Source organism: Eleutherodactylus coqui, chromosome 1 (genome assembly GCF_035609145.1).
Source record: "Eleutherodactylus coqui strain aEleCoq1 chromosome 1, aEleCoq1.hap1, whole genome shotgun sequence".
Lineage (NCBI taxonomy): Eukaryota > Metazoa > Chordata > Amphibia > Anura > Eleutherodactylidae > Eleutherodactylus > Eleutherodactylus coqui.
Window position 1 is genome coordinate 389,118,454 of NC_089837.1, and position 16,242 is coordinate 389,134,695.

The 16,242-nt window shown below is 40.9% G+C and overlaps 1 protein-coding gene across 8 annotated transcripts in view; it reads right to left on the bottom strand.

Moving 5' to 3' along the window:
- The window catches only part of MCF2L (MCF.2 cell line derived transforming sequence like), a 225,475-nt gene that overhangs the window by 16,654 nt on the left and 192,579 nt on the right, over nt 1-16,242 (bottom strand). For 7 of the 8 annotated variants that reach the window (XM_066579691.1, XM_066579686.1, XM_066579690.1 and 4 more), the window contains exons 17-24: nt 13,200-13,315; nt 9,141-9,210; nt 7,304-7,396; nt 7,130-7,222; nt 4,768-4,893; nt 4,141-4,362; nt 1,678-1,770; nt 307-385 (exon numbers count right to left, since the gene is read on the bottom strand). In XM_066579691.1, the coding sequence (XP_066435788.1) occupies nt 307-385; nt 1,678-1,770; nt 4,141-4,362; nt 4,768-4,893; nt 7,130-7,222; nt 7,304-7,396; nt 9,141-9,210; nt 13,200-13,315 (892 nt within the window). The remainder of the gene's footprint in view (nt 1-306; nt 386-1,677; nt 1,771-4,140; nt 4,363-4,767; nt 4,894-7,129; nt 7,223-7,303; nt 7,397-9,140; nt 9,211-13,199; nt 13,316-16,242) is intronic. The other variant, XR_010786899.1, reaches the window with a different exon arrangement.

The following is a 16,242-nucleotide window of genomic DNA, read 5'->3' on the forward strand; positions in this document are numbered from 1 at the left end:
GCGTCCGGAGAGGTAAGAAAAATGTATTTTCTCTCTCCATAGTCGCGGGCACGCACGGATTTCACTGTGGGATTCAGCAGTGGTATCTGTGCGTGCAAGTGGACATGAGGCCTTAAGCTGTGTGGTAACATGAACGAATGTACAATCAACTCAAGGCAGTTGCATTTTCATAATAATGGCTAAGCGGGGCCATAAACCCCTGGAAAATAAATTGCAGTAATAGATACATAAGGGAAGTAATGATGAATAAACCATTTAAAGTAGTATATTCAAAACAAATAAGTAATATGTATAGAACACAGTTACCTCTACAAGCCTGAAGTTGGCTAGTAAGTACCTTTCTGATCTCATTTACCCAGGTGGCTTTTATTTCAGTTGTTGGTGCCTGTAGAAACATATAATTTTCTAGCTAGTATTTTGGTTTAAATAGCAGCATAATTTATATTGAAGGACAGCTTTATTATAGCAGATGTACATTCTACATGTATGTTACAAATTTAGGTTTTACATTTTGGCTATATACACTTAGTTGCCAAATTATCACCAGGCTGACATTTTATGTAAAGTGTTTGTATATATTCAGATATTGCTGGAAAGTAACATGAAATCATTCAACAACACTGAGTGTTACATTTAAAGCCTAGTGTATAAATATATTTTGTAACAAGCTATGAGTGGCAGTCGCTACAGTTTTTAGAACCACAACATAGGAACTGAAAATAATGCCAAAGTTGATAAACTAATCTATTGAATGAAGGAGGTGAGTGGACAGTTGTTAGACTTGTACTGGATATATACTACAGTCACATAAGAGAGAATCTGAATCAGGAACCAAGTTACAGCTCCGCCCCGTCCTGCCCCCTCCCATTGCACAGAATGAGAGGGGAGGAAGACAGGTGAGCCTGCAAGGGTGGGATAACAGAGGCTGGGAGTTTAGCAGCCACGCTGCTAAACTCCCTCCCACCTACGACCGCTGCCATGGGCTCCCATAGGAGCCCTTGCAGCAACTGGACGTATTCCGGCCAAAACATAGTTCCAGAACTATGTTTTGGGTCCGACAAAAAATGCACGGCACTATATTGGCTTGGCCAAGCATTTTTACGTCTCACAAATATGCCCATGTGATCTGCTGCATTGGAATCCACTGCATCAGATCACAGCAGATATCGTCTGGCTGTGAAAACGCCGCCCGATATGCGCTCATGTGAAAGAAGCCTCAACCTGAGGAAAGACCCTCAGTAGGTTTGAACGCTCACTATAACATCATGTTTTTTTGTTAATCATTAAAAGGTATCATATCTACAAGATTACTTGGTTTCTCTTAGGCTGCTTGTCCACGGGCGTTGCAGTATCCTGCGGTGGTTCTCCGCCACGGGAGTCGCTGCCCGGGATCTCCGCAGTCAGCCTATCTGATTCTCCGCTCGTGGACAGGGGGGCCACGCTTTTCATTGCTATGGAAAATGTGCATTGCGTTCCCTGCAGCCGGATTATCGCCGTGGGGAACTCAATCCCAAAAAGCCCGTGGACAGGCAGCCTCACAGAAAACAATCAGATTTTGCCCTACTGGCTAACACGGTACCAGACTTTTTTTCGTGAATACCCCAATACAAATCAATGGTGTTTAGGTTGTCTGACTTACGTGCGGAAAAATGATGAGATATAAGAAATTAACATTACCTGTACAATATATACTTCTTCCCTTGCATTGTACCAGATTTCAAATTTCCTATTGTCCCCTTTTACATACTCTGTAATTCCAACAGATGCCATCTGGGCAAAATAAAAAGTGAAAAAAAAACCAAGCATTCAGTAATACATTCTGACAACTTTACTGTGCTGCTACCGAGCATACATACAATTGTGTACAGCTTACTACCTTTAGATCACATTGAATGTCTGTACAAAAGATCACATGCTAAACATCTTTCCATCTTCAGAATTTGCAGCTGCTTGTAGGCAATTACTATTGTTCTTGGATAATGGATGTGATGTCATGGGGTTAGTTCTACATCTCAATCATCCTTCCATTGTCTGTTCTGTTAATGAAACAATGCTGCTTGTACAGATAGGTGATAAGTTATTTTACAGGCGTATTCTCCAATGACCTAGTCAAGTGACAAGCCTCTGTAGGATTAGAAAATTGTTCCCTTCCTCCCAGATGTTCAACTAACAGCATGTCAAATAAACTCCATTTAGAGTTGGAAATAGGAAAAATTGGCTATTCGAAATGCCATGGGGTACTTAAAAACAAAAATATATTTAATTCTATACCTTTACGTTCTGCAGTAGCCCACAAGAGTATAATTAATCCAAATGATGATGGGCTTTACTGCTTGCCTTTATTCTGCTCTGTTCACATTAGTATCATGGTTTCCATTATTAACTGAAGATCCACTTTTAAATGGGTCACAGAAAGCTGAAATGGCTAACAAATCCTGAAGACTCCTATAGACTTATATAGGGAATATTTGGGTACATCATGTTTCCTTCTGGTTTCTTTGAATAGCAAGAATATTGTTGCCGACTGTAGTATTCTTACAGACAAAAAGCAAAACAAAATGGTGCTGCGGTCACCTCACCTCCAGCTAGCTGATTCTTCTTCTTCCTGTGAAGTCATGTACATCACTGGCAGTCTCCTTCCTGCCAGCCAATGTACGTTACGTCACAGGCCAGCAGGGGAAGTGTCGATCTACTGCAGAGACTGCTCACGCGAGCTGTCTCGGCAATAGATCAGAATTCCTTCCTAGGCAGTGAACGCGACAGCACAGGGACATGACCTTCACTGATCCGGCTGGAAGAGAAAGCGAGGAATACAGCCTTCATAACAAGTCGGCCGGCGTGCGGTGGGATGACCCCGGGGGCACTACAGAAGCTCAGCAAGAAGAAGATGTGGTAAGGAGAATGACGGGGAAGAAATAGTGGAGTATAGAATTTTTTTTTTAATGACAAAACCCCTTCAAGCAGGAATCTACTGTAGGGCTGGAAAGATTTACTAGTATTAAATTAATCCCTAACGCCGCAGCATGTAAGTTTATGTCCTGGCTGCAGGGTACTTAACGCAACAGGACATAAACTTATGTCCTGGGCATGGTGATCAGAAGCTGAGCACGTGGCATCCCGCACTTGGAGCAAGCTGTTACTGATAGCCGGCCTGCCGCTGCAACAGCAAGGTTACACAAGAACAGTGATCCCCGCTGTTAACCCCATACATGCCGCGCGCTCCTTTTGTGACATCATCGGCTCCCCACGATCTAATACTGGGGTCCTGGCTTGCCATTGCCTATGATCGCTATTGTAAGCGATAAGGCATTGCAGCACGAAAGTTCTACAATGCATTATCATAGTGATCATAGCCAATATGTCTTAACTCCCCTACAGGAATATAAAAAGTGAAAAATAAATAAATAAATTTAAAAAAAACACAGTTTTTGCACATTTTCCCCTATTTGTATTAAACAATTAAAAATAAAAAAACATCACCACATATTTGGTATCATGACAATAACAACCTGTACAATAAATTGATCACTATTTATCCTGCATGGCAAAAACCATAACCCCACCTACCCCTCACTCAAAAAAATGGAGGCAAAATGCTTATGTTTGTTTTGCCTCCGCAAAAAAGTGATCAAAAAAGCCATATGTATCCCAAAATTGTACAAACAAAAACTACAGCTTGCCGCGCAAAAATTAAGCTCTTATACATAGAACACTGACCATGGAAAAATAAAAAAAAGTTATGGGACTTTGAATAACAATTTATTTTTTTTTTAATAAATTTTTTATCGTAATCGTACTGAACCGCAGGAAAAAAATGTATAAATGTCATTTATTCTGTATGATTAGCGCTGTAAAAAAAAACTAAATGGTATTTATGTGTTTTCTCTGCTTGTTCTAAAAAAAAAAAAGTGTACAATACATTTTATGCACCTAAGAATGGTACAAATAATAACTACAGTTCGCCTTGCAAAACACAAGCCCTCATATGGACATGTCGATGGAATAGTATAAAAGATATGGCTTTTGAAAGGCGAAGATGAAAATCCTCCAAAAATCGTTGCGTCCTCAACGCCAAAATAGGCCACGTCCTTAAAACGTACAACTTGTCCAGTGACATGACAGTGCTCTTTATAGACTTACATTTAAGGAATGTTTGAAGCTATAGGAAGGAGCCTTCTCATATCCCTCCCCATTCTCTTCTCTCTTCTTGCAGAACAGTACGGCCTTCTCATGCAGGAATAAATGCCTCTGCATTGGTTTGAACCTTGCCAGGTCCTTTACTTTGGAATGTCCCTTTTTATGCTCCGTCCACACATTGAAGGAGCCTTGCATCAAAAGTTTGCCAAGATCATTAAGGTTCCCCTGGAGTGAAAAAACAAACTGTTATTAGAACAGTACCAGGAACAGAAGGTGAAGAGAATTCACGTTCTAAGTCTGTGGCCAATGTAGATGGAATGAAAATGTAAGATATATAATCATTCAAACAAATGTAACCATTTTAGAGTCCTTGTGCACAAGGCATTGCTTATGGTAAACTAGATTACAGCATATACAGCAGAAGCTCTATGACCACAATCATCACCAAATTCTTCAAAGTACACATTACAGATTAATTTAACTAAAAATGTACTTCTTTTGCTTTTTATAACTGTAGGACTTGATAAGAGGAGATATTGCCTAATCAGACATAGGAATTAGCAGTAAGTGTTCACTTTAAATCAATTAAAGGCAGATTATAAAGTAGCAGCAGTGAAAAGAACCACTTACTTCATATCCAGTGATGGCTATTTGGTGCATGGAGTCATTGACAGCTTTAAGAATGCCAAGAATCGAAGCCAAGGCTTCCTGCAGATCCTCAGCGCCTTCACAGTTTTTACTGTACTTCAACATTTCCTAAGCAGAACACACAATCATTAAATTACAGATATTTCTACAGTGTGGCTGAGGAACTGCTGGTACTATAACTCTGGAGCTTGTATTTCATCTGCACGAAGAATAGCTGATTAACCAAATTACAAGATGTTTAGCTCAGTAGTTATGTCTGCCCTGTGCGGTCTTCTAATTCACTCTCCTTGACATCATTATGCTCCATCAGATTTTCTGCAGAATAGTGGGAGACTTTGATGATCTCCACAAGAACAAGAAGCTCCAGCACAGTCGCCCACTGTGATGACCCCAACAGTTGCTTTAATGGACTTTAGGAAAAATATGTAATAATTATTTTAAGACTAAATGTTTAAGTAGCATTTATTTTATGTGTTGAAATCTTTGTAAGATTGTTAGGAGGTTGAGAATAAGAGCCTCAAAGCAGGACGCAGTAATAGCAGAGTAGGTAGTTTGATAGGGGTTAAGCAAGGAAACATGAGCGGCAAGTGTCAGAATTAATAGAGGAAAGGGGTTTGGGGAGTGGTTTAACTACATATTAGGGGAGGACTTTTGGAGTTGACTTATAGGCTAGGAAGTGATTAAACAATTATTAGTGGGCATCAAGAAGTTCAGTCACAGCATTTACCACTGCACTGCTCAGGATGCTTTAGATGCTTCTAGAGTTGTTGGTAAAACTTTTAGAAGTAATCTCACAGCAGCAATTGGGGTAACTGTCCAGTGTCATTTGAGCTGTTGGAGTAAAATACTTGAGGAATATGGTAGCTCAGGAATGTTTATCAGTTTATACAAGTTTTTCGGTTTTGCCTTTTCCTTGGCATTTTTGCAGTATTTCAGAATATCTGAGCTAGTGGCCAAGAATAGGCAGGTGGTTGGATATTTTTTTTTCAGGAGAGATGTGTAAAAATATATATGGGGACAGGGACATATAGATTGAGTTGCAGGAATTTCCCGGAGCTCATGTTTGTCCGCTACACTGCCTTCGGAAAACCTTGGTAGTATGGTCAGTAGATTCACTCCCACTGTTAGTTCATTCATGTAGATGGTTAGTTCTAATCCCAGTTTTAGCATTTGGTAGTCTTTTGCAGGAGTCTGCAATTTAAGGCCCTTTTACACGCAACGGTTATAACTCAAAATTCGTCCAGACGGACGAAAATGAGCAATAATCATTACATGTAATCGGGGGCATCGTGCACTTTTTGTTTCAACAATTGATTTTAGCTCCGCATAAAATCCATCCTTCAGTCACTGAAAGACAGAGCAAATACGTACATTCCATTTAAATGCATTTCACTCATCTATCAAAAGACTGCAGGATACACAGTGTACACAATTGTGTTTTGCTTTGCATCCATAAACAATACACTGTGTATTCTGGCATGAGAACAATGCAAGCCATTAACACTTTATGCAAATACATCGCTAAATCTTTCATCCGTTTGAAAGATTATCTTTGTGTGTAAAAGGACCTTTAGAGAATTTAGCTTGCCTTCTTTAAGGATTGTGGCAGCTATGGAGCTTGCGCATAGAGGTGTCCATGTTAAATAGTCAGGAAAACTGAACTTTGGAAAACCAATACCTGGTATGGATTGTCAGCTAAGAGAAACTGGATGAGCAAGAGAGGCCTGTTATAGAACTGTTAGTTGCTAAAATGCCAGTAAAAGTACAATATACTGCAATGCTGAAGTGTTATAGTATGATGTACGAGGGATCAAACAATCAGAAAATCAAAAAGAAACTACCTGTCAAGCGTTAGACCAAAAAAAGTAAAAATAATTAAAGCCTTTTTCAATTATTACAAAAGATATTAAAAGCTTAATCCCCCATCTTCCCATTTTTACTTAAAAATAAAAAAGCAAACATATTTGGTATCACCACATCCATAACAGTTCGATCTATTAAAATAACACATTATTTATCACACACATTGAACTAAGTCAGAAAAAAATACACAATTCCGCAATTGCGCTGTTTTGGTCACCCCAACTTTAAGATGAAATGTAATAAGAAGAGATCAAAAAGTCGTATGCGCCCCAAAGTGGCAACAAAAAAACGAGCTTTCCCAAATGTTATGGGTGTCAGAATGTTTTTGTTTTTTTTTAATTTAAAGTAGTACAACGAAAGAATATACACAATTTTGGTATTGCCACAACAGTAGTGACCCACAGAATAAAGTCAACATGTCACTTTTAACACACTGTGCATTCAGTGTGGCTCTCATAATATGTGACGTCTATTTAAATACCTTTAAAAGCAATTGGTACTTCGTTATCCTCTGAACAGGTTTCAGTAGGTAAGAATCCAGGCTTAGCTTATGATCCAATTTCCTTTGGCATTCCTACAAAATATACCGTAGTATTTTACTGAACCGATCCATTGATTTAAATGCTGCTTCTAATTATGGCAGCGCTGTAGTTACCTGAAAGAAGGTAGCATCAGAGCATTGGCGCCACAGACTCTCCGAACGGGGCTTGTTCTGGCAGTACTTCTCATATATCTGGAAATCTTCCATCTAGGTTTTATCAAACAAGTATACTATTTAACTGTAGAACACTTTATGTACAGCTCCAAACATAAAAGCATTAGATGTCTGCAGTCGTCGTTACAGCTTTCAGGGTGTATTAATGTAGCCTTCGCTAAACACTAATGTTATCTCATAATTATGTAATGATATTTCCCATATTGGTAACGCAAGGCATCAATATTAGCCTAATAAGAACACAAGATACTGTACCCTTTAGTGTGATGACAGTTTCTTTAATAGGACAATCTATGGACAAGTCTTAGTGAGTAGTATAAAAATGGTTCAGGATAAGTTTTGTCATCTTTTTACCTGTCTGAATCATTTATAGTTGAACACCTTTTAACATAGTGATTGCAGTGTTCTTGAATAGAGATGAGAGAACTATTAAAAAGTTCAGTTAAGCCAGTTTGCCGAATTAAAAAAAAAAAGTTGGGTTTGGTTTGAACTGGAACAAAACGTCACCAATATGCCTAAAATAATGATCCTGGACAAATAGTGGTGGTGGTTCTCTTGTGGCGTAGCAGTCATCACTGTTGCCTTGCAATGTAGTGCTCCATGCAGATGTTGCCCCTGGTCAGATTTGAACCTAGGACATTCGTGCCTCAAAGTAACAGTTCTAACCACTGAGCCACCATGCTGCTTTTTCTTGCTCCTCCTCAACAAATGTATGCACTGTATAAATAATTATGAATAAGTAACCCACACAAACACAGGGAGAAGATAAAAGTTCCATGCAAATGTTTTTAGATTTGGACTCCAGCACTATCAATGCTAACCAATGAGCCACAAGAGAAGAACCACCACCTTCTGTGGGTTCGGTCAGGACGAGCTGCCTGAAACAGGGTCTGACTGGTTCAATTTGGTTCGCTCAACACTATTCTTGAGTGACATTATTACCGTTAAGTCTGCGGAGAACTAAAAAGATTAATAATGCTCACATTTCATAATGTTTCTTGTATGGTATTAGGGTTTTTAATCAAGCACACAAGTCATAATAAGCACAATCAATTAAATTATATTTTCAAACCTCTTCTGCAAACTAGACTAGTGTTTAGATATAGCTGCCTGTTACAGCTGTGGCAGAGAAGAATGATTTGTCTTCTATATGTTCTCAATGGGGTCGACGCTGCTGCCGCCGGCCCCATTGAGCGCGTATAGAGAAGAGAGCAGGAATCGCAGATCGCAGATAGGTGCGATCTGCGATTTCTGTTCTATAATTTATCGGACGAGCGCATAAAAAGCGCTCATGTGTCCGATACCATTACAAAGCAATGGTTTTAAAAAATTGCCGGACGCATGTGCAAATCGCGCAAAAAAATGCCCGTCTGACTAAGGCCTCAGGTAGGTCTCATGCATATGGCTGTACTTGCAATTGTATGCAACCATAATAGTGCACCTACATAAATCTACAGAGCCCTACTGTTCTCTGCATGCTTCCGTATGTTTTCTTCCGTCGGATTCTGTAAATCCAAATGTGGCCTGCTCCAAAGGATTCATATTAGGAAAAGATCTATATTACCGCATCTGGTGGAACATGGAGCATACGGTAGGTAAGACACGGTGTAATCGCTGTAAAGCCATGTAAATGAGGCCTTACGCTGAAGATGAAACAACTGCTTTGTGGAGTTACAGTCTTACTGCAGGTAGAATATTCCTGTGATCCAAGTATGATAAATTATATTATCTTGAATAGTAATATCCATGGTTTGTTATGTGCAACGATATCACATACCCTTTCTAAAAAACATCTTCCTACTAGTTCAGGATAGTCAATGTAGTTCTCCAGCTCTCTCAGGAATATTCTAAAGAAAACATACATCCAAATATTTGATTAGTTAATAATTTACATTTTTACATATTATACATATTAAAAAGACAATTGATATAAAATGCTAAATTACAAAATATAAACAAGCAAAGAAAGAAACCCTCCATATAAACATTCTACACACCTGTTTTATCCTATTTTGCCGTTTTGAAGCTCATTCCCTTTCAGGAGCCACATGCTTTATATTCTTTTGGTTGTCTCCCTCATTTATAATATCAGGCATAGTTTTGGTCCATATAATTACCATTAATACGTTATTCTGGTTTTCTAGGTCAAGAATCCCCAACTTTTATCCATGGACAAAGCCCTACAAGTACTGTACCCCATTACTTTTGTAAATGTAAGATCTCTTATGGTCTTCTGGGAAACCCCTACATAAGTTCCAAGGAAGCTCAGAGTTCCACAGAGTTCTTTTTGCGAAAACACTGTTCTAATGGGAAAGTAGGCTCGGACTGCTTCACAGGGGAACAGATGAATCTTCCGGTGGCCCTGACTCAACAATGGCCCCTCCCAACCCACATGTGAAGCAGTACACTCGCTGTACCATGTACAGATAGGCAGCATGTCAGCTAGACTACACATACATATAATAAACTGGCTCCTTTATCTATTCATAAAGATGTATAGGCTGGCTAAGATGATATCCAAGTGCACTGGGAGGCTGGCCAGTATCCTCCCTCCCTGGGCCCTGTCTCCTTCAAGATACTGTTAGGACTCCTTTACCAATCATCTCACTGCTTCTTGATGCCAACTGTGGCCTGATGCTGCATGGGCACATATGCCCAGCTCACAGAGCCAAGATGACCACTAGTCCAAAGTAAGAGCCAGGCAAGCAGGCTAATACCAAAAAAACATGTGTGTCCCCTCTCCTATTGGGTAATTAAATGAATTCATTTTCAAATTCCTGTGATCCCTTGCCCTTTCACAACGAACTATAACTCTCAGCATGCTCTGGCAATTGCAGACCTTCAGGGCCCTGCCAGGAGTTGTAGTTCTCCACAGAGATTTCATTCCACAAGGAACTTTCTTACAAGGATTATCTAGCCTTTAAAAATGAATGGACTATCCTTAGGATAGCCCATGAATATCTGATCAAGGGGCAATCACTGCTTGGGATCCCTGCAGGTCAGCTGATTGAAGCTCCACAGCCTCTTTATATCCGAGCATGAATCTGATCATACTCACAATGCCGTATTATTTATAGTAGCCGTTCTGAGTACTACACATATGCCCTATTCAAGTGAATGGGACAATCCCTAGTGTACTCAGAATGATCAATATAGATAATGCCATGGTTTGAGTAAGAAGAGGTTTGTGCTCAGATGTCAACAGTGAAGATATTGCAGTGTTCCTACAAGTGATTAGCAGGAATGCTGAGTGGCGGACCCCCATAGATCAGATATCGATGACTTACCCTGAGGATAGGCTACCAATTTTTAAAGACTCCTTTAGAAGTGAGGTCATACTAAGCAAACCACAGCGGTTGTACCACAAATCAGCTCGCTTTTAAAAACATGTAGCAAATTTCCTATGTTGGCAAAAGTATTGAGATACACATAGAAGGTGATGAAATTCAACTTTATTCACGCTATTCAATATGGTGTTGGAACGCCTTTGGCCTCAATGACTGCAGTAATCCTCCTTGGCTGTTTTCCACAAAATTCCGATAGATATGTGGAGTGATTTGCCTCCATTCCTCGAGGAGATCTTCAGATAGTGATATGAGGGATGATGGATGTATACAGACATGGTGTTCTATTTTGTCCCAAAGATGTTTGATTGGATTAAAATCAGAATTTGGGCTAAAAATGAAGTTTGCAGACGTTCTGCTTTTCAAACCAAGCCTCACACATTGTACTGTAGGTCAAGGTGCTCAGTAATGTTGGTAGAGACACTTAGCTGTACCTAATTATTGCCACAGGGTAAGTAATGCCACATTGTCCAGAATATGTCTGTACCCATTGGCGCTGAGGGTGGATTTCACTGCAAGCAATGGCCCTTATCCTTCTCAGCAGATACACCCCCAGACCAGAACAGAACCTCCTCCAAACTTTGCGGTTGAGATTATGCAGTCACGTAGAAACTGCTCTCCAGGCAACTCCACACCTAAGTTTGGCCATCCGAAGATGGTGTACTGCGATTCAGCTGCCCACACTTGCTTCTACTCATTTACAGTACAAGAACAACATCCAAGCACCGTCGCAGGAGCTTCTGTGCATTCACTGCTATGATGTTGGGCTTGTGTGTAGCCACTCGTCCATGGTAACCCTTTGCTGCAGTTCCCTAAGAAAGGGCCTGATGCTAATGGATGTTCCAATGGCATGTAAGACCTACTGTGAGTGTTTCATCAGACATGCACGATGCTTTAACAGCTCATACAAGGCTTCGCTGACCATGCTCAGTCATTTTATAAGGTCTCCCCAAATGTGGCTGCACTGCAAACTCTAGATGTTTTCCATTTCTGAATAACATTGGAATGTCCAAAAGAGATTGATGCCCCTTACTGATTGCTTGCTCGCTCAAGTAACATCCCACCACCATACCCCGTTGGAAGTCTGTTCATTCTACACCTCATGACATTCTTATGGTTTCTGTATTGGAATAACCCATGTGATACTCTCCTTTATACCTAATGCTCATACATTCGATTTGCATATCCCCTTTGCCTGACAGCACAGGATTGATGGTGGTCCCAATACTTCTGTTAGCATAGTATACAAGGCTCAATCTTCTAAATACATTGCAAATTGTGGATCTTCTTCTATATTCTTTATTGAAATATGTATTTAGTAAAGTTCCTTTGCCATTTAAATCAGTTGTTCCTTTTTGACTTTTTTCCCCAATATTTGAAAACTTGTAAAACTTTGATTATAGAATGCAACTGAGCAGATAAAACTGTTCAGTGATGGATATGTCAAATATAAAGCACCTATTAATATAAATGTTGTATTCTAATGAAGTTCAGAGAGATATTTATCTCTCCACCGCTGGAGTCCTGTAGCTTGTAATTTTCCCTAGCATGTTGTCCCAGCCTCCATGCTGAGTGAAGAGTTCTCCCACTGTCCTTCTGGGATGCTAGGTCCCATCTGAATGAGCCTCCCTCGCGTCTGGGTCACAGGACTTCCTACCAGAGGATGAGGAATTAGAAAAGTCACTGAAGAACTTATCTATAACATATTAGTAAGGAGTGAGAGGACTGGAATACCCAGAGAGGCTAACGAAATTAGGATTATTCACCCTGGAAAAAAGACGGCTAAGGGGCGACCTAATAAGTATGTATAAATACATTAGGGGACAATACAAGGATCTCTCCCATGATCTGTTTATACCCAGGAATGAGTCGGTAACAAGATGGCATCCGCTATGTCTAGAAGAAAGCAGGTTTCATCACAAACATAGAAAGGGGTTCTTTATTGTAAGAGCAGTGAGACTGTGGAACTCTCTGCCTGAGGATGTGGTGATGGCAAAATCCATTGAGGGGTTTAAGAGGGGATTAGACGTCTTTCTGGATTGGAAGGATATTGCCAGGATATAGACATTGGGTGACCAGCAGATTTGTAATTCCGGGTCCTACATCCAGGTGGGAACTAGCAAAGGCTGATCCAGGGATTATTCTGATTGCTATTATGGAGTCAGGAAAGAATTTTTCCACCAAATGGGCTAATTGGCCTCTGCCTCTTGGGGTTTTCGCCTTCCTCTGGATCAACTGAGAGTTTGAAACAGGCTGAACTAGATGGACATTATCTTCATTCAGCCTAGCATACTATGTTACTTTATGTTTAACATAAGTTTTCAGCAGAGAACAGTTATTATACCAGAATACTCCTTTAATCTTGTTTATATATAATTATGTAGCTGATTAAGGTTTCCCCATTTGTAGGTTATTGGGACTACAATGCAGTTCATGTTTTGTTTGTCCTTTCTATTAGAACAACCTATGAAAAATAAGACAAAGAAACCCACCTGTTATGAAAGTGGTAGATTTCTTCCATATTTCCAAACAACACATCCTTTTTGTTGAGGAGAAGTGGAGAGAGGAGGTGCATTACTAGGGGATTCTCCATCTCAGCAGCATAACCCTATGGACAACATAACAAGCAAAACATGACTTAGCTAAAACCACATTGGACACATGATGGGAAAAATGGCAGCGTAGCTATATAATTTGAAGTTGAATTGATGGTTATAGGGTAAAGAACTGCTCACATGTGAGCTCACAGGGGAACACTACATAGACTTTCTAAAAAAGTGTGCTGTACATAGTACCTGATGAAGGAATAAAGCCAGATTCTCTTAGCAGAACAGTGATCAGGTGAGGACAGCTCCATGTTATTTTTCTGGTATCCTGTCTGTACTGTATAAGATCCTGAAGAAGCTGCTGTCCTCTACATAGTAAGTCCAAATACATTAAGCCAGTATTAAGGCCCATTTACACGAAGCAATGATCGCTCAAAGATCGCTCAAACAACAGTTTGAGTGACAGCTTTGAGCGATCATTTTGCATGAACTATTAAGTAGCTACTCAGCTACCTAATAGCAATTAAGTGTGCAAATGAAGCCTTAGCTGAATGCAGTTCATAGCCCTATAGGGCTATTATCTGCATTCAGTTCCTTTGTTCTCCGAAGGGAAACAATGCTATCAGCACTCCCCGTGGAGAACGGTCGATAAGGCTGTACAACGATTTTTAGGTTGGCTTGAATTTAACGATCAGCTAGCAGTGTACAAATAATGTGTTGTATAACTTTTATTACATTTTTTGGAGGGAATTTTAACATTGCTTTTTTTAACATTATTTTTATGGCATTCACCAAGCAATATAAATAACATTTTCATTGTCTGGGTCCTTATGAATGCGTTAATACTAGAGATGAGCGAACGTACTCGTCCGAGCTTGATGCTCGGGCGAATATTAGGGTGTTCGGGATGTTCGTTATTCGTAACGAACACCACACGATGTTCGGATGTTCGGGTTACTTTAACTTTCTTCCCTGAGAAATCATTTCTATATGCGCTCAATGGGGCCGGCGGTAGCAGCGCCAACCCCATTGAGAACATATAGAAGACAAATCCTTCTTCTCTGCCACAGCTGTAACAGCTGTGACAGAGAAGAACGATGTTTGCCCATTGAATTCAATGGAACCGGCAATACAGCCGACTCCACTGAATGCAATGGGCTGCCGGCGATCGCGGGATGAATTGTCGGAAAGGGGTTAAATATATAAGCCCTTTCCTGCAATTCATCCAGAAATGTGTAAAAATAAAAAAAATATATATACTCACCTGGTGCCGACAGACGGAGTTCAGCGCGGCAGGCTGCAGTTCTCCTGAACTGCTCTGAACAGCTGTGAGTAGTATTCAGCAGCCGGGGATTTAAAATCCCCGCCTGCTGAATAAGATGCCTCTGAATGGTCACAGCCTGACCAATCAGAGGCCAGCCCTCACTCACACCCATTCATGAATTCAGAAATGGGTGAGTGAGGGCTGCCTCTGATTGGCTCAGGGGCAGCTCTCCTGCCCCTGAGCCAATCAGAGGCAGCCCTCACTCACCCATTCATGAATTCATGAATGGGTGTGAGTGAGGGCTGGCCTCTGATTGGGCAGGCTGTGACCATTCAGAGGCATCTTATTCAGCAGGCGGGGATTTTAAATCCCCGGCTGCTGAATACTACTCACAGCTGTTCAGAGCAGTTCAGGAGAACTGCAGCCTGCCGCGCTGAACTCCGTCTGTCGGCACCAGGTGAGTATATATATATTTTTTATTTTTACACATTTCTGGATGAATTGCAGGAAAGGGCTTATATATTTAACCCCTTTCCGACAATTCATCCCGCGATCGCCGGCAGCCCATTGCATTCAGTGGAGTCGGCTGTATTGACGGCTCCATTGAATTCAATGGGCTAACATCGTTCTTCTCTGCCACAGCTGTTACAGCTGTGGCAGAGGAGAACTTGCTGTGTGGTTCCCATCATTTTCTTGAATTGCCAAGATTTTCACACATGAAAACCTTAGCGAGCATCGGCGAAATACAAAAATGTTCCGGTCGCCCATTGACTTCAATGGGGTTCGTTATTCGAAACGAACACCCGAACATCGCGGGAAGTTCGTTTCGAATAACGCGAACCCGAACATTTTGGTGTTCGCTCATCTTTAGTTAATACCTATAACGTGTTGCTTTTTAAAAACGGGTTTACAAGTTGTTCCCCGCCCGTGATCACACGACGGTGACATCATTACAGGTCCTAAAACAGCAGCCATGTGCTTATAACTCCAATCCCCTCACCAGGACTCTGAGCTCTGCCCCTGATGACATGACGGTAACGTCATCACAGGTCCTAAAACAGCAGCCATGTACTTACAAGTTCAATCCCTTTCACTTTATTATATTAGTAAGTGGTGCATTGCACCACTAAAAACACTGGTACCATAATTTCCTAATCATTACTAGTAATGCAGTTAAAGGGAACCTGTCTTTACCTGTAAGCAACATAAACTAACTTATGGTGCTCATGAGGCAGTTCTCGTGGAGTCTCGGGATGTACTTTTTATATTTATCCGGTTCCCTATTCTCACACTGTCACCCATGGAAGTCGGCATGCGGACAGTACAGTGGACTCATCTCTGTAGACTGTGCATGTGCACACCCATAGCAAACAATGTATGTGTGCGTGCACAGCGGACTGATCTCTGCAGGCTGTGTGTGTGCATACATTGTTCTCTATGGGAGAATTAACTTAGTTTATGGGTTCATAGGTGGTGACAGGTTCCCTTTAAAGAAGTTGTACCACCATTTCAAGTTATCTCCTAATCACAGGATGGGGGATACCTTGCTGAGACCCCTGCCGATCACGAGAGTAAAATTGTCATGTACCCCTGTTCTCCTGACTGTGGGATTACTGCACCTCCTCACCTTGCAGTGAGAGGAAGACTGAATGGAGCGCTAGTTGTGTAAGAGCACTAGCACTCCATTCACTGTCAATGCAACTGCTGAGCTACCCGGGAGATGGA